At 43.8% G+C, this 19064-nt stretch overlaps 1 protein-coding gene across 3 annotated transcripts in view; it reads left to right on the top strand.

Moving 5' to 3' along the window:
* pdpr (pyruvate dehydrogenase phosphatase regulatory subunit) overlaps positions 1–19064 on the top strand; it is a 105212-nt gene that overhangs the window by 64253 nt on the left and 21895 nt on the right. For all 3 annotated transcript variants that reach the window (XM_068049667.1, XM_068049665.1, XM_068049666.1), the window contains exons 13-17: positions 1543–1691; positions 5721–5833; positions 12172–12266; positions 13463–13552; positions 14189–14371. In XM_068049667.1, the coding sequence (XP_067905768.1) occupies positions 1543–1691; positions 5721–5833; positions 12172–12266; positions 13463–13552; positions 14189–14371 (630 nt within the window). The remainder of the gene's footprint in view (positions 1–1542; positions 1692–5720; positions 5834–12171; positions 12267–13462; positions 13553–14188; positions 14372–19064) is intronic.

Genomic DNA, 19064 nt, shown 5'->3' with positions numbered 1-19064 from the left:
CCTCGGTGTACTTGTCCATAGATCACTGAAGGCAGCACCAGAGGTCGATAAGGTGGTTAGGAAGGCATAGGGAATACTTGCCTTTATTAGCCGAGGCATAGAATATAAGAGCAGGGAGGTTATGATGGAGCTGTATAAAATGCTAGTTAGGCCACAGCTGGAGTATTGTGTACAATTCAGGTTGCCACACTATAGGAAGGATGTGATTGTACTGGAGAGGGTGCAGAAGAGATGCACCAGGATGTTGCCTGGGCTGGAGCATTTCAGCTATGAAGAGAGATTGGATCGGCTAGGGTTGTTTTCCTTCGAGCAGAGAAGGCTGAGGGGGGATCTGATTGAGGTTACAAAAATATGAGGGGCATAGATAGGGTAGATAGGAAAAAACTTTTTCCCTTAGCGGAGGTGTCAGTAACCAGGGGGCATAGATTTAAGGTAAAGGGCAGGAGGTTTAGAGGGGATTTGAGGAAAAAATATTTCACCCACAGGTTGTTTGGAATCCGGAACACACTGCCTGAAGGGGTGGTCGAGGCAGGACCCCTCACAACATTTAAGAAGTATTTCGATGAGCACTTGAAACATCATAGCATACAAGGCTACGGGCCAAGTACTGGAAAATGGGATTAGAATAGAATAGATATCCAAGGCCCCAAACACTCCTTTCAGGTGAAGCAGCAATTTACTTGTTGTACTTTCAATTTAGTATACTGTATTCGCTGCTCACGATGTGGTCTCCTTTACATTGGGGAGACCAAACGCCAATTGGTGACCGTTTTATGGAACACCTCCACTCAGTCCGTAAGCATGACCCCGAGCTGCTGGTTGCTCATCATTTCAACACCTGTCTCCCTGCTCTCATGAATCACATCTCTGTCCTGGGATTGCTGCAGTGTTCCAGCAAACATCAACGCAAACTCAAGGAGCAGCACCTCATTTACCGATTAGGCATGCTACAGACTGCCGGACTGAACATTGAGTTCACTGATTTCAGAGCATGACGGGCCCCCCCTTTTTATTTTTAGTTATTTTTTTCTTTTATTTTAGTTTGTTTATTTTATTTCTACTGTACCTACCCACTTTTTTTTGTTTAATGTTTGTGCTTGGAGCCAGGGCTGTACTTTTTACAGTCAATTGACTCCCTCTCTGCACTAATGCTTTGTCTTTCACCACACAATTAATATACTGTTTGCCTTTGTTCCATGACCTTCTGATCAGTTATTCTCTGTGACCTTGTCCTAGCAACACCTCTTTTTTGTTATCTCTTGCCCCACCCCCGCTTTACTTGCTTAAAACCTTTTACATTTCTAATATTTGTCAGTTCTGATGAAGGGTCACTGACCTGAAACGTTAACTCTGCTTCTCTCTCCACAGTTGCTGCCAGACCTGCTGAGTATTTCCAGCATTTCATGTTTTTATTTCAGATTTCCAGCATCTGCAGTATTTTACTTGTATATTAGAGTAGATAGGTGCTTGATGGCTAGCATGGACATGATGGGCCGAAGGGCTTGTTTCTGTGCTGATTGACTCTCTGACTCTCTGCTCAAGTCCTCAGGTGGCCAGGCACTCGAGATACTACAGCACCTCTGCTCCAATGACTTGGATGTTCCTGTGGGACACATTGTGCACACGGGAATGTTGAATGAACGGGGCGGCTACCAGAATGACTGCAGTGTAGTGCGACTCAACAAACGCAGGTACTTGTTCACGTCTGCCTGGAGCCCACTACTGCTCCTCACTCAGGGATATGCACAGCATAAAGTAAAACCTGCCGTTGGAATATCATTACAGCTTCCTTTACGTAACAATAGCTGTGACAGTTTTATTGAAGGGATGTTCAGAAAATGTGACTGTTTTTCCTGCAAATCTGTCATCACCCCTCTCTTCATAAAAAAAACCCTTGCTCTTTCGTGCTTGCAAACCACCATCCCATTTCCAACCTCCCGTTCCTCTCCAGAATTCCTTGAATGTGTTGTCAGCTCCCAAATCCGTGCTCATCTTTCCTGGAACTCCATATTTGACATGTATGCGGATGACACCCAGCTCTACCTCACCACCAACTCTTTCAATCCCTCCACTGTCTCTAAATTATCAGACTGCTTGTCCAACAGCCTATGCTACATGAGCAGAAATTTCCTCCAAGTATTGGGAAGACCAAAGCCATTGTCCTCTGTCCCTGCCATGGGCTCCATTCCCTAGCCACCGACTCCATCCCTCTCCCTGGTAATGGTGAGGCTGAACCAGGTGTTTTGTAACTTTGGTGTCATATTTAACCCCGCGCTGAGTCTCTGACCACATATTCGCGCCATCAGTGAGACTGCCTCTTTCCACCTGGGTAACATCTCCTGACTCCACTCCTGTCTCCGCTCATCTGCTGCTGAAACCCTCATCCATACCTTTGTTACCTCTAGACTTGATTCTTTCAAGACACTCCTGGCCAGCCATGTTTTGTTGTCCATAAACTTAAAGCCATCCAAAACGCTGCTGGTGATGTCCTTGCTAACAAATCCTGCTCACCCATCACCCCTGTGCTCACTGACATATTGCTCCTGGTTGAGCAATGCCTCAATTTTAAAATTCTCATCCTTGTTTTCAGATCCCTCCACAGCCTTGCCCATCCCTATCTCTGTAATTGCCTCCAGCCAGACAACCTACCAATATCAGCACTTTTCCAATTCTGGTGTCTTTAGCATTCTTGATTTTAATTGCTCTACCATTGGTGGCTGTGCCACGGCTCTAAGCTATGGAATTCCCTCCCTAAACCCCTCTGGCTGTATACCTCTTTTATGTCTCAAGACACCCTTTAAACCTACTTCTTTGTCCAAGCTTTTGGTTATCTGCCCTAATAATCTCATGTGGCTCGATGTCAGATTTGGTTCAATAATGCTCCTGTGAAGCACCTTGCAATGTTTTACTACATTAAAGGTGCTATCTAAATACAGACTTGTGCTCCAGAACTTGCCGCATCCCTAGCCAAGCTGTACCAGTACAGCTACAACACTGACATCTACCCAGCAATGTGGCACATTGCCCAAGTACACAAAAAGCACGACAAATCCAACCTGGCCAATTGCCATCCTATCAGTCTACTTTCGATCATCAGCAAAGTGATGGACGATGTCGTCGACTGTGCTATCAAGCGGCACTTGCTCAGCAGTAACGTGCTCATTTTGGGTTCTGCCAGGGCCATTCAGCTCCTGACCTCATTACAGCCATGGTTCAAACATGGACAAAAGAGCTGAACTCGAGAGGTGAGGTGAGAATGACTGCCCTTGACATCAAGGCAGCATTTGACTGAATATGGCGTCAAGGAGCCCTAGCAAAACTGGAGACAATGGGAATAGGGGAAAACTCTCTGCTGGTTGGAGTCATACCTAGCACAAAAGAAGATGGTTGTGGTTGCTGGAGGTCAATCATCTCAGTCCCAGGACATGATTGCAGGCGTTCCCGAGGGTCGTGTCTTCGGCTCAACCATCTTCAGCTGCTTCATCATTGACCTACCCTCCATCATAAGGTCAGAAGTGGGGATGTTTGCTGATGATTGCACAATGTTCAGCACAAACAGTCCGTGGCCATCTGCAGCAAGACCTGGACAACATCCAGGCTTGGGATGATAAGTGGCAAGTAACATTCGTGCCACACAAATGTCAAGCAATGACCATCTCAAACAAGAGAGAATCTAACCATTTCCCCTTGATGTTCAACAGCATTGCCATCACTGACTCCCCCACTATCAACATGCTGGGGGGTTACCATTGACCAGAAACTGAACTGGATCAGCCACATAAATACTGTGACTACAAGAGCAGGTCAGAGGCTGGGAATCCTGTAGCACGTAACTCACCTCCTGACTCCCCAAAGCCTGTCCACCATCTACAAGGTACAAGTCTGTGGAATACTCTTCACTTGCCTGAATGGGTGCAGCTCCAACAACACTCAAGAACCTTGACACCATCCAGGACAAAGCAGCCTGCTTGATTGGCACCCCATCCACCACCTTCAACATTCACTCCCTTCACAACCAACGCACAATGGCAGCAGTGTGTACTATCTACAAGATGCACTGCAGCAACTCCCCAAAGCTCCTTTGACAGCACCTTCCAAACCCGCAACCTCTACCACCTAGAAGGACAAGGGCAACAGATGCATGGGAACACCACCACCTGCAAGTTCCCCTCCAAGCCACACATTATCCTGACTTGGAACTATATTGCCATACCTTCACTGTCACTGGGTCAAAATCCTAAAACTCATTTCCTAACAGCACTGTCTGTGTACCTACATCCCAAGGACTGCAGCAGTTCAAGAAGGCAGCTCACCACCACCTTCTCGAAGGCTATTAGGAATGAACAATAAATTGTGGCCTAGTCGGTGACGCCAACATCTCTAATGAATAAAAAAAAGTTGTTGTTTGATTTGTGAAATAAATGTTGGCACAGGACACTCCATGTTGAAGGATGATAAATTCATCCTGGTTTGCTCGATTAAGTCCAAGTGATTTTAAGAGATCAACCACATGTTAAAATGCTGGGTGTCCTTGACGAACGCATGTCCAAGGTGGTTTCTCTAGTCCCCAAGGTTCACTGTGCACTTTCAGCAGAGCTTGCTTGACAGCCTGCTGGATGATGTCTGTGGAGACAAAGTGCTGAGCTGAGCTCATCTGTTGCTGGCGCCTTCAGGTTCACTTTGCTACTTCATCGCACACCAGATGTTATAGACGTTATAGAACCGGGCTCGATGTAATTGAGATACTGAACTGATTTCAGGAAAGTTGAGACCTCTCTCCAAAAAAGAGTAAAGTATATCAGTGTATTTTTTAAATGTTTCATTACATTTGGCTTTGTTGTCACACATTAAACTTAAATTTTTCATTAATTTATTGCCAGTTCTGATTAGGTTCTATCAGCTGGTTTTGAAAGGTCTTCTATTTTTGCCAAGAGTTTCTGTGCACTTTGTTGCAGCAAAAATGATTTTGATTTCTTATCTGTCGCTGACCTGCACAAACAAAGGGAGCACTGTACCAAAATGAAATGTACAGTAAAGAGGGCTGCTTTAAACAATATTCATTGGGACTGAACATTCAAATGACAAGGAGCCTCAGATAAAAGGTCCCTTGGAGATGAAAGTCATTGAAAAAAGAAAGACCTGCATTTATACAGTGCTTTTCATGACCACTGGACGTCACAAAGTGCTTTACAGCCAATGAAGTACTTTTGAAGTGTAGTCGCTGTTGTAATGTAGAAACCATGGCAGCCAATTTGCACAGAGGAAACTCCCACAAACAGCAATGTGATAATGACCAGATAATCTATTTTTTGTGATGTTGGTTGAGTGATAAATATTGGTCAAGGCAGCAGGCATAACTCCCCTGCTCTTCTTCGAAATAGTGCCATAGGATCTTTTATGAGAAGGGGCCTCAGTTTAATGTCTCACCCAAAAGACAGTACCTCTGACATTGCAGCACTCCTTAGTACTGCACTGGAGTGGGACTTGAACCCAGAACCTTGTGACTCAGACGCAAGAGTGCTACCAACTGAGCCATGGCTGACCCAATTAAAATGTAATGCACATTGTTCTGGAGATGTTCTCCACACCATTGAGTAGAGTGAGCTATGCCGTGAAGGTGTTATGTTGACACTGCTCTTCGCTGTAATGTTGAGTTGTTTATGTGCTGGGTGATAGAGTAAATTGAGTTGGAATTAATGTGGTATTTGTTTATTTCTCAGCTTCTTTATCATCTCCCCAACGGACCAGCAGGTACACTGTTGGTCTTGGCTTAAACAGCATATGCCCAAAGACAGTCAGCTGCAGCTAGAGGACGTGACCTGGAAGTATACAGGTATTATGATCACACATGACCCCTAAGGTGGCTGCTCCTAGAGGGATAAGTCGCATTTTGATCCTGAGCTACTTTCAGGACGGGCATCTCCCGTAATCTTGGTCTTCAGGATGGGACGGCTCCAGGCTTAAAAATGGTTGAGTTTTACCACATGGGGAAGAAATATTTTCAGTAACTTCGCAGCATTGTGCCGACTGTATGGAGTGCCTGGTAGCAGGGAGAGGGAGAGTTAAACAGATAGATGGGAGGAAAATGTTCCACAAACTTTGAACATCATTTTTTTAGTTGATAACCTGCCTTTCCAGAGCTTTTTGTAATAAAATAGAGCCTGGTAATTGTGTTTGAGGCTGGAGGGAATGATTTAATATTCTTTATTTATAGAGGCTGCGGCCTCAATAGCTCCACTTGAACCTGGCGTTTACTTATACAATTGTTGTACCTGAGTGTTTAGCAGCTGTGAGTCACGCAGTCAGTCCCAGTCATTAGGCATTGATGACAATCTTTTAGACTGTGGATACTTCCTTGTTCCACTTCTATGCTGTAGTAATAAAATGCAAATTTCTGTTTCCTCATATTGACACTGTCCTGTCGCCTAGGAATCAGATAGCAGAATCCCAGATTCTACCAAAGATCTTGGGATCTGATACGCAGCATGTTTTGTGATTGCTAATGAACTTTTATAAGATCAATATAATTGCTGTCATTTAGCTTTCCCTGCCCTGACTGACTGCTGGGGGACCAAACCCATCGGAAGACTCACTTACGACTTTTTATCTTTGACCTTGCTGTGTGGAGTACCTGCTGTTATCACCAGCACAACAGGATTACTTAATGCGTGGGACACTGTAGACTTAAGCTTGTATTTTAGCCCTGTTTTAGGAAGTAAGTTTAAATAGCCTGCCTGCTTTCCCAAAAGTTCCCTACTTTTTCACCTTTGTATGGAAAGGACAGAACAGCAATCAGCGAAACTGATAGAATGCTCAATTATGCGCATGAGTTGCAGGGACGAAGTCATTCTCAAGCTATGTAGTTCTGTAGTCAGACTCATCTCTAGTACAGTGCCCACCGCTGGGCACAGACAGACCTTCAAGCAATAGATGTGGTTTGGAGAACAGCTCGCTGTAAAGCCATGTAGTTGATCCTTGATGTCAAAGGACAGGAACCTGGGGGGAGTTCCTGAAAAGTGATTTTATAGAGGTATATGAAACATTAAATGGTACGGGTAAGGTAATTCTAGAAAACAACTTCAAAACTGAATGACAAGAATATTTTTGAACCATATTGCCACAGGAAGAATTTGGGGTGGGGTGGGAAGTCACTGCTAAATATTGGGGTGTTAAAGAACTCCTGATAAGTGGATAAATACTAATCTTTGGTGTTGTAGCATAATGACTGTGAATAAAAAGCAATTCCTCAGCCTTTCTTGGCAGTCAATAAACACCTCCCACCCATTGGTAAGTCTCTAACCCTTTTCCGGCTGTGAACAGAGGGAACAAACTTGCATTTATATAGCACCTTTTACAACCGCCAGACATTACACACTGCTTTACAGCCAATGAAGTACTCTTTGCTCCCTCAGTACTGCACTGGAGTGTCGGTGTGGATTTTTGTACTCGAGCCCTGGAGTGGGACTTGAACCTGGAACCTTGTGACTCAGAGGCCTTTCTTTCTTTTCTTTCTTTTGGGCCTTCTTATCTCGAGAGACAATGGATACGCGCCTGGAGGTGATCTCCATGGCGCATGCCTGGGCAAATTTATTGAGGTTGAGAGTTGCCCAGTCGTCAAAACCCCCCTCTCGGCCTTTCTGGTGCCTTGGATCTTGGAATACAGAGTAGAATTTCAAAATTTGCCAATGGTACCAAATTTGGAGGAGTGGCAAACCGGGAGAATGATACAAATTTCCTGCAACAGAAAATCCATAGACTAGCAGAATGGGCAGCAAGTGGCAGATGGAATTTAATACTGGTAAGTGAGGTGATGCATTTTGGCAGAAGGAATAAGGTGAGGCAATATAGACTTAATGATGCAGTTCTGAAGAGTGTGCAGGAACAGAGGGAGGTAAGGGTGCATGTGCATTGATCTTTGAAGGTGACAGGATGTATTGAAAGGGTGGTTAGTAAAGCTTCTGGGAGCTTGCGTTTCATAAATGGAGGCATTGAGTACAAAAACAGGGAAGTTATGCTGAACCTTTATAAAGCTCTGGTTAGGTCTCAACTAGAATATTGCATCTAGTTCTGGTCACCACACTTTAGGAAGGATGTGAAGGTCCTTGAGAGGGTGGAGAGGAGATTTACCAGAATGGTTCCAGGGATGGAGGATTCTAGTTATAAGGTTAGGTTGGAGAAGCTGCGTTTGTTCTCCTTAGAGGAAAGGAGATTGAGGGGAAATTTAATAGAAATGTATAAGATTATGACAGATAAGTTAGACAAGGAAAAACTGTTCACATTAACTGATGGTACAGAGCTAGGGGACACTGATTGGCGATCAATAATTTCAAAAGGAAATTGGATGGGCACATGAAGGAAAGAAACTTGCAGGGGTATGGGGATCGGAGTGGGACTGATTGGATTGATCCGCAGAGAACCGTCATTGACTCGATGGGCCAAGTGGCATCCTTTTATGCCGTAAATGACTCGATGACTCAAGATCTACTCAGAACATGCTGTGTTCATTGTTTTGTGGGTTTGATCATAATTGTTGCTATTTCATTTACGAGAATGAGAGAATGGTTATAGTAGCACAGGAGGCCATTCAGCCAGTTGAGTTCATGCTGGCTTTCTGCAAGAACAATTTAGCTAGTTCCACTGCCCTGCTCTTTCCCCTTAGCCCTGCAATTTTTTTCCTTAAGGTGCTTATCCAGTTTCCTTTTGAAAACAACAATTGAATCTGCCTCCACCACACTCTCAGACAGTGCATTCCAGACCGTAACCACTCGCTGTGTTTTTTTCAAATTTCTTGATGATGCCTTTGGTTCTTTTGCCCATCACCTTAAATCTGTATTCTCTGGTTCTTGACCCTTCTGCTAACGGGAGCTGTTTCTCTTTATGTACTCTGTCCTTCATCATTTTGACCATCACTGTCAAGTCTCCTTGCAATTTTCCCTTCTCTAAGGAGAACAATCCTAGCTTCTCCAATCTATCCATGTAGCTGGAGTCCCTCATCCCTGCAAGCTTTCTCATAAATCTTTTCTGCACCCTCTGTAAAAATTTTCAAACCTTCCTAAAATGCGATGCCCAGAATTGGGCACAATACTTCAGTTCAGGCCAAACCAGTGTTTTATAAAGGTTCATCATAACTTCCTTAACTCTATGCCTCTATTTATAAAATATTTTTAGCCACTTTCTCAACCTGCCCTGCCACCTTCGGCCATTTGTGCACATATGCCTCCAGGTGTTTCTGTTCCTGCATTCCTTTAGAATTGTGTCCTTTAGTTTATATTGACTCTCTCATTCTTCCTACCAAAATGTATCACTTCACCCTTCTCTGCATTAAATTTTCATCTGCCACGTGTCTTCCTGTTCCACCAGCCTATGTCCTCTTGAAGTTTATCACTACCCTCTTCACAGTTCACAATATTCCAAGTTTTGTGTGATCAGCAAATTTTGAAATTATGCCCTGCACACCCAAGTCTAGGCTATTAATATAGACCAAGAAAAGCAGTGGCCCTAATACCGACCCCTAGGGAACCCCAATATATACCTTCCTCCAGTCTGAAAAACAAACATTCACCATGACTCTCTGCTTCCTGCCACTCAGCCAACATCATATCCATGCTGCCACTGTTCCTTTTCTCCCATGGGGTTTAACTTTGCTGGCAAGTCTATTATGAGGCATTTTATATAATGCCTTTGGAAGTCCATAACACCACATCAACTGACTTGCCTCATCATAAAATTCAATCACGTTAATGAAGCACTTGCCTTTAACAAATCTGTGCTGGCTTTCCTTAATTAAACCACGCTGTGACTGTTAATTTTGTCTTAGATTATTGTTTCTTAAAGCTTTTCCCCCATTGAGGTTAAACTAAGTGGCCTGTAGTGCTGGGTTTATCCTTATAACCTTTTTTGAAAAAGGGTGTAACGTTGGCAATTCTCTAGTCCTCTGGCATTGCCCCCGCCCCCCACCCAGCATCAAAGGAGTATTGGAAGATTACGGCCAGTACCTCCGCAATTTCCACCCTCACTTCCTGTGAAGTGAACAGCTTAATGATTAGTATCTGGCCTCATTTTACCATGTTTTTTTCTATGTCCACCCTCAAAGAGTTTTATAAATCACACCTACAACGTACATAACTATCTAGTTCAGATCACAAGGTTGCAACCCTGGGTTATGCTATTGCGTGGTTATATATTGGGCAAGCACCCCTTAACACATTGTGCTCGGATCGGTTACAGGAATAATTGGTACTGTGTATTCCAGAGAATATCTATCCTAATGGACCCTAAACTCTTAAAAGTCAACCAAAGAAATACAGGATCTAACTAGTCAAAGGCAAATTTAAGACTGGTATCAGGATACGCTTCCTTACGTGGTATGTGAAATGAACTTCTGAATTGAATAGTGAAGACACAAAATCCGGTATTATTTAGGAAACAATTGGATATCTCAATGGGGTCGCTATAGGTTTATATAACTGCAGGTTAGTTGAACTTACTTTTTCACAAGTCTTTAAGGATTCTTAAGGAAGTTATCTACCTGTCCTGTACGACACGTCCATGTGATTACAGTATGGAATTCGAAGTTGGAATATATAGGACTGAAAATGACTGTGCACACCTAGCCAGTGAGCAAGTTCAAAAATACCACACTGTATTCTCTCCCTTCAATCACCATTCCTCTCTTGCAATTGCCAACACCACTGACCTCTACTGTGTCCCTGGACAGTGTTGTCCACACTCACATCATTGTGAAGTAATTATATTTAAACTGTTCACTTCACCATTTCTGAACACGGGTTTGTGGTCCTTAGTTACAGTTTGACACTGTGTATCAGCTGTGGCTCAGTGGTAACACTCGAGCCTCTGAGTCGCAAGGTACTGGGTTCAAGTCCTACCCCAGGGCTTGAGCACAAAAATCAAGGCTGCCACTCCAGCGTTGCATTGAGGGCATGCTGCGTTGTTGGAGGTGCAGTCTTTCGGGTGAGACATTAAGCCCAGGTCCCATTCCTGTTCAGCTGGATGTATAAGGTGGCACTATCTTGAAGAGTGGGGGAGTTATCCTCCAGTGTCCTGGCCAATACTTATCTCTCAATCAATGTCACAAAAAACAAATTATCTAGTCATTGTCGCATTGCTGATTTAGGGATTTCGCTGTGCGCAAATTGGCTGTTGCGTTTCCTACACTTCAAAAAGTACTTCATTGGCTATGAAGTGCTTTGAGTCATCTGATGGTTATGAGAAACTCTATATAAATACAAGTCTTTTAATACAAAAAATATGCCAACTGAATGATTTATTTGTACTCCTTAGAATTTTGAAAACTTCAGTAAGGTCTCCCTGCAATAGATCTTCTTCAGTATGAGTATTCCCAGATTCCTTAGTCTTTTATCACAGGTCAGGTGCCTATTTCCTGTATCAGTTTAGTTGCCTTCCTCTGTACCTTTTCAAAGTCAACATGTCCCTCCCAATTTTACACAGATGGAACTGCGCTAGTGCCCTACATGAGCTCACAATTACCCAGCAGGCAGAGCTGGGAACTATCCCTTGATTTATACAGAAAGTTGGCAGTCTGTACCCTTCAGCATTGACTATTCACTCTGAGACTGGGTATTTGGAGAGCGAGTTGTTGCCGCTCTTGAGAGAAATCTCCATTTGCATTTTGAGCAACAGGGCCATTACATAGTCTTGCAGAACTAACCTCTTTTCTTCTGCTCTGATATATCGAATTACATGCAATCTCTGTTTTGGTGTTCACCCCAAGTCTTCATTTTTAGGCTAAGTTAAGACTTGTTAGAAATCTCCCTTGCACTAACTTTTTTAGTTTATGTTTTTGGGGCCTGTTGGATGTGGAAACTTGGCCTCTGGCTGTGAGAAATCCCAGGATTTTATGTACCTTTGTATTCCATCTTGTGTGGTTTGGAACCCTCACTGAGTGGATTATACATTGTGATATTTATTCATTCCATGTTGCATGAAATTCGGATTGCAAAGTTCCATCAAGGCATATGCTGCAGGTAGATATTTGTCAGGCATACATAATGCTACAGCTAGATCGCATTGCTTGCACAGATTGTGAGAGGTGAATTGGGGACAACTGTTCTGTGCTGTGAGTTTGAGGTGTTAGAGTGGTAAGAATGGAACAGTGTAATATAAAATCCCTGTTTGTTTCTCTTCCTCTAGCATTGAATTTGATTGGTCCCCGTGCAATGGACATCCTTTCTGAATTGTCCTATGTGCCAATGACTTCAGATCACTTCCCCTCATTATTCTGTAAGGTGAGTTACAAAAGTGTATCGTTGGCAGGTGTGTGTCATCAAGGAACAGCTTGTTTGTGTACCTTACCCATTTGGAATGAAATTGGTGTTAACTTCAAATGGTCCTTTGAGATTGGTTGATTATTGTGTCACCCCAGTACCTGTCACAGATATCCCACTGTACAGTGACTGTATCAGACTGGTCAGTGTTCCACAACTACCTGCCAAATACGCTCTGTACAGATCGGCAGCAAGAAATTCCAGCCAATCACATGAATGCCCATCAGCTTTATCCTTGATTTACAGTGACCATTTGAGAAGGAGGAGTTTGCACCCTTGTTTTAAGTTCTAATGTGGGTGCTTATTTTAGTGGAAGTAGCACAGGATCTTGCTGTTACTGTATTGTGTGGTTAATTTCTAGTGTTTCTCAGAGATGGCTGCAGTTGTCGTGTTTCTGTCCCACTTTATCTGGTGTGTAGCTGCAATCCCTTCACCCCAGTCCTTGAGTAGGAAATGCTGTTCGTTTGTTGTGTTGGTGGAAGAGAGGAGAATAACTTCTCTGGGTTGTTGCTGATTCCTGTTTCTGCTACATCTTTTGATAAGCTAAGGCTGGCTAGGAAAATTGTCAACAGCATCTTATCACATAACTCGTGCAGTGCTGGGTCTCCAAGAGCCATCCGCAACAGGACCAGGACCTGCAAAGCTCAAATTGATGGTGGCAGAACTTGTTGCCTTAACCAGAAGGCAGCAGAGGTTTTAGGGACGGCTTATTGACTGTTCTCTCTGCCTCCCATTCTCAACTCCTGCCACACCCTCTTCGATGGCAACAGAAGAACAGCCACTTCTTGGTCTCTGGTGAGAGAAAGGCAGAGATGGTGTTAGAAATGCCAGCCTCCATTATAGATCGAAAGAGTTTCATTAATTCCAATAGTGGGTGGAAGTTACACACATGTTAAATAGCAGCACAGATCCCACAGCATTAGAATCTACAGTACTAAACTGAAAAGTGATATTACTGATGATATAGTGTTTGTCGGGCAAGGGGTGATATTTATTGAGGGGGGATGTGTTTTTTTTTTACTGAGGGGAGGGTGTGTGTGTGTTTACAGCGGGGAAGGAGTAGAATGGGTTGCATGTTTACTAATTGTGTGTTTAATGAGAGTGGTGACACTGCAGGCTAGATGAGCTGATATTTACTGTGTGTCTCCAATTAAAAGGAGATGAGTGTCGGTTACGCTAATGGTATCCGTGTGATGAGTATGACACATACGGGAGAGCCTGGCTTCATGCTGTACATCCCCATTGAGGTGAGTGCCGCACTGAAATTAAGTGTTTGCCACCCAATCTATTGGTTATAAAATTCCCCATTGTAATAGATGTTTGACAACTGCCCAAATGTGCAGTCTTTCTGTTTGGTTTGTTCATGCAGGCTACAAGATGCCTGGAGCAATCTGTCAGTTTGAAAATAATAAAAATGCAGCTTTATATTTAGCAAATTTCAAACAATACGATACAATGGTTTAGTGGGTAAAGCATTGAACCACTCGGAGAAGTTTGATCCCAGCCTGTGCTGTTCATCTCCATTGAGCTGGCAGTCAAAGCACTGAAGTTGGGTTCAACGCCTTAGGCTTCAGAGAGGGTAAAAATCAGCTAGGACTCCTGCACTTGACTGAACTCCAGTGAATTCCCCTGGTAAATAGATGTGTATTGAGATTAGGCGTACCCGGATTGGACTCTGCTATGGTGCTCGCTGTTGTTGGATAATCTGCCAACACTGGTTGTCCAGGTTCAGACGTAGAAAAGCCACTTGGCTGAAGTACTGCAAGGTGACTACCTGCTACAGAACTGTATCCTAGTAAGATTGAGCTCCTTCAGGAGACTGTCCAGTAGCCAGTCTTGTGGTTGAGCAGTCGTGTCTCTGACTTTGCTGTTGCATTTTTCAGTACGCACTTCATGTCTACAATGAAATCATGAACGTGGGACAGAAATATGGAATCAGGAATGCTGGGTACTATGCACTGCGCAGCCTGCGGATCGAAAAGTTCTTTGCATTTTGGGGTCAGGACCTGGACACGTTCTCAACACCACTGGAATGTGGTCGTGAATTCCGAGTCAAGTTTGACAAGGTACTTGTCTATGTCTGGAGTTTAACTGGGAGATTTCACATTAAATTAATTTCAGAATATGGTTAAATTTTGGGGGGGGCGGTGGGCGAGGTTAAGTGGGGTGGAAGAGTGTTCAGTTAGTTGTAATATATGTGTGTGTATATCCCTATATATCCTGTCTACCCACCTGTGCTCTACTTTGATACTATTTCAGCTCAGCCTGTGTCCCAAAAGGTTGCTGATTCACCTTGTCTCCTCCTTACTGGCAAAAGGAGAGAGAAAAGGGCAATGGGAGGGCCTAGCAGGCAGGGATGTGAGATACTCCTGAAAGATTGGAAAGGAGCCTTGTGTCTTCGTGTTTGACTGTGAATGTGACCTACTTGCCAGACTCATCTGAATTGAATTAAATGGGATAGAGGCAATAAAACACAGATGGTTTTGAAATCTGTTAAGTTACAAATAGAATTATACAACACAGAATTAGGCTCTTCGGTCCACCGTGTCCATGCCGGCCATCAAGCCTATCTATTCTAATCCCATTTTCCAGCACTTGGCCTTGTATGCTATGGTGTTTCAAGTGCTCATCTGAATACTTCTTAAAATGTTGTGAGGGTTCTTGCCTCTACCACCTCTTCAGCAGCGTGTTCCAGATTCTAACCACCCTCTGGGTAGAAATTTTTTTTCCTCAAATCCCCTCTAAACAACCTCCTCCTTCCCTTAAATCTATGCCCCCTGGTTATTGACACTTCTGCTAAGGGAAAATGTTTTTTCCTATCTATGCCCCTTATAATTTTGTATACCTCAATCATGTCCCCCCTCAGCCTTCTCTGCTCTAAGGAAAACAAGCCTAATCTATCCAATCTCTCTTCATTGCTGAAATGCTGCAGCCCGGGCAACATCCTGGTGAATCTCCTCTGCATCCTCTCCACTGCAATCACATCCTTCCTATAGTGTGGCAACCAGAACTGTACACTGTACTCCAGCTGTGGCCTAACTAGCGTTTTATACAGCTCCGTCATAACCTCCCTGCTCTTATATTCTGTGCCTCGGCTAATAAAGGCGAGTATCCCATATGCCTTTCTAACCACCTTATCTACCTGTGCTCCTGCCTGCAGTGATCTATAGACAAGTACACCAAGGTCCCTCTAACCCTCGGTACTTCCTATGGTCCTACCATCCATTGTATATAAAAGGGCTAGATTGTCTTCCCATTGATAGGCTGGGGAAGACAGAAGTCAAGGGACAAAGCTACACTAGGGCTTGGTTTAAATGTTAGGATCGTGGACCCATGGAACAAGTTTCTGGCTCATGTTGCAAATCTTCAAGAAAAGCTCGACCAGTTCCTGGCTGAGGCGAAGATGGCGTCTAATAATAGATGAAATATCAGGCAATATAGCAAGGTTAACATGGGGTCCTTGACTAGTTTTGATTGGGGTTCAAGAGGAATTTTTTTTCTTCTTTTAATTCTTCCCGGGTTATGTAGCTGCTGGTGGGTATGACGATGTCTAAACACAATAGAACATAACAACTAGGAGCAGGAGTAGACCATTTTGCCCCTTGAGCCTTCTCCGCCTTTCAATACAATCCAGGCTGATCTTTTACTCCAGCTCCAATTTCCTGCCCGCTCCCCATATGCCTTGATTTTGAGAGATCAAAAATCTAATTGATCTCATTCTTGAATATACTCAACGATGGAGCATCTACAACCCTCTGGCATTGACAATTCCGAAGATCCACAACCCTCAGTGAAGTAATTTCTCCTCATCTCAGTCCGAAATGATCAACACCTTATCCTGAGGCTGTACGCTCCTGTTGTAGATTCCCCAGCCAGGGCAACAACTCCTCAGTGTCTACCCTATCGAGCCCTTTCAGAATTTTAAATGTTTCAATGAGATTACCTCTAATTCTTCTAAACTCCAGAAAGTATAGGCCCAATTTACTCAGCCTCTCATCATAGGACAACCCTAAATGCTACAGCCATCATGACTGTGTGGGGAAGACTTCATGGACAGATAGTCTAGTCTTGCCTATCATTTCCATACGTTCACAATACTTACACTGCCAACACTATGTGGGATAATTAGCCAAAACATGGACACGACACTGTCCGAAGCGGGTACTTCATTATATCACCACTCAATGCAGCCCCTTAACAATGGATTTCCAAGGTGATGCAGGCTCCAAGGAGCTGACAAGGAAAGTTGTGGCAGGAGGTTGGGGGTGTCGATGTCCAGTCTATAGAAAAGGAGGGTGGGTGGGTCTGCAGCAGTGAATCCCACAGTTCGTTTCCTCTCTTACTAACTGAAAATAAAAGCTTCAGCTACTTGCTACTGGCTGTGTTACGGTCAGGTGAGGCAGTTTGAAGGGCTTCCCTCGTTTCCCTCTCCTTGTTAAACCACAACAGGTTTAATTCTTCATTAAAGTGGATGTTCTGGCCAATTCAGTAGGTGTTCGTTTACTGACTAGATCATAACAAGAACCAATTGGACAGGTTTTCTTGAGTTAACATAGAAAGAGGTTAACTTTATTGCACCTAATAAACGTCTAAACTACAGAAAGTATAGGCACAATTTACTCAGCCTCTCATCGTAGGGCAACCCTAAATACTATAGCCGTCATGACTGCGTGGGGAAAACATGATGGACCAGATAATCTATTCTTGTCTATCATTTCCATATGTTCACAGCACTTACAATGTCACACCGAATAAAATAATAAACAACGTGCCAATTTTATCACACACATACACTCTGGAGGTTTACACACACACAAATAGGTTACAGAGTAGGGAAAGGTAGATTGGTTGAGTTAGAAAAAAAAGGGTATACAGTTGGTGCAGTTTTGTGATTCAGCTGGCTTCTAGCTGAATTCCGTGGTCCTGAAGGTTTTAGTTTGAAGAGGTAGATGCCTGGTTCCGTGAAGCTCTTGGGAAATAGCGATGCAGATTCTTTCCTCCAATGGGGATTCTCATTGTAGCCGGAGTGTGCAAAGGTGGTCAGTCAACAAGCAGGATTTGAAAGCTTTCAAGCTGAATGGGGAGAGAGGGAGGGAGACAGAGACAGATCCCCAATTAGGGTCTGCTCATGTCACAGTCCAGTTGCTTCTCCTCTGCTGCAGAGAAAACACCAGCTTAAATCACAGATGGAGAGGGGCTTGTCACATGACAGTCACTCAGTCATTCAAACATAGCAGTTAGCAGTATTTCTGTGCTTGCTGAAAGAACAAGCCGTTCCTTTAAACTTCCTGGGTCTTGGTTCTTGCTGGGGACATAGACATTTTGTGTCTCTCCTCACAAGCATTGCAGTGTAGGATACAGTGTTGCAAATTAGGTGATCAACTTAAGCTGAAAGAATGACTTTGCTGGCAGCTTGTCTTTTAAAAAAAAATATATAAATAAAGATCTCCAGCCAGTGCACCAAAGAAAATTATCATTCAAAAGAACACACTGGCGTAACACCTCCCCACCACACGAAATGAAATGTGACAGCAGGAACATTTCTTTCTGAGGCCACAAATTAAAAAGAAATTGTACACACACACTCATCAGTCTCACTGTCATAGCGATACGCTGGTTTAATTTTTTTTTTATCTAGGGTTGAGCATGAATACAACTGGGGAACTCCACTGCTTTGACTGGGCTCAGTCAGCTTGTGCTCCAGCGTACATTGAATTTCCTCGTGAATTTCTACAATATCTTCCTTTTCCAGTTTCTCTATCAGTGAACTCAACCCTGGAAGCAAAGTTGTTCATAACTTTCTGAAAAACATCCAGTGCTTTTTGTACATAGTTTTTCCTGTGCTCAGCCAGCCTCGCCAACAATTCCTCCCCAGTTAGGATACTTGACTTGCTGTCACCACCACCATCCAAATCTGCCACAAAAACCTTTTTGGGCTTCGGGTTTTCCTTTGGTTTATGAGCTCTTCTGTGTCTCCCTTCAGAATTTAAATCTTTAATTTCTAGGTCTTCAGTCTGAATTTCCTCCTGAACCTGGATCAGTTTCCTGGGACCTAGGCAATAGGGATTTTGTTTTATGGGAGGAGTCTCTCCAACATCTACATGATGTTGGGTTAAGGTTGTGTCCCCTGGTTTGTCCCTGCAGATCGCTTTAAATGCCGTGAGCAGCCTTGCGTTTAAATAGGAGAGTACGGTGTCTAATTTCCCTAACATTTCAGTGTAAGCTAACCAGATGGGGTTCGATTTGGGAATCCTCCAGGCCTCCCTCTAACTCGCCCTCACTGTCCCGTTCATCCTCCTCTTTCCTGACTGCCTGACAGACTTGTGCTTGTTTATTTATTTTATTTATTTAGAGATACAGCACTGAAACAGGCCCTTCGGCCCACCGAGTCTGTGCCGACCATCAACAACCCATTTATACTAATCCTACACTAATCCCATATTCCTGCCTGTCCCTATATTCCCCTACCACCTACCTATACTAGGGGCAATTTATAATGGCCAATTTACCTATCAACCTGCAAGTCTTTGGTGGTGGGAGGAAACCGGAGCACCCGGCGGAAACCCACACAGACACAGGGAGAACTTGCAAACTCCGCACAGGCAGTACCCAGAATTGAACCCGGATCGCTGGAGCTGTGAGGCTGCGATGCTAACCACTGCGCCACTGTGCCGCCCATATTGTCCCCTTTCCGGCTGTGATACCGTTTTAACATATTGATGTGGCACAGCCTTTGCTTTTTCCTACAACCTGGGGTGT

The sequence above is a fragment of the Heterodontus francisci genome, chromosome 17 (genome assembly GCF_036365525.1).
Source record: "Heterodontus francisci isolate sHetFra1 chromosome 17, sHetFra1.hap1, whole genome shotgun sequence".
Lineage (NCBI taxonomy): Eukaryota > Metazoa > Chordata > Chondrichthyes > Heterodontiformes > Heterodontidae > Heterodontus > Heterodontus francisci.
The sequence above is the reverse complement of the archived record's forward strand: the minus strand, read 5'-3'. Positions and strand labels throughout refer to the sequence as shown.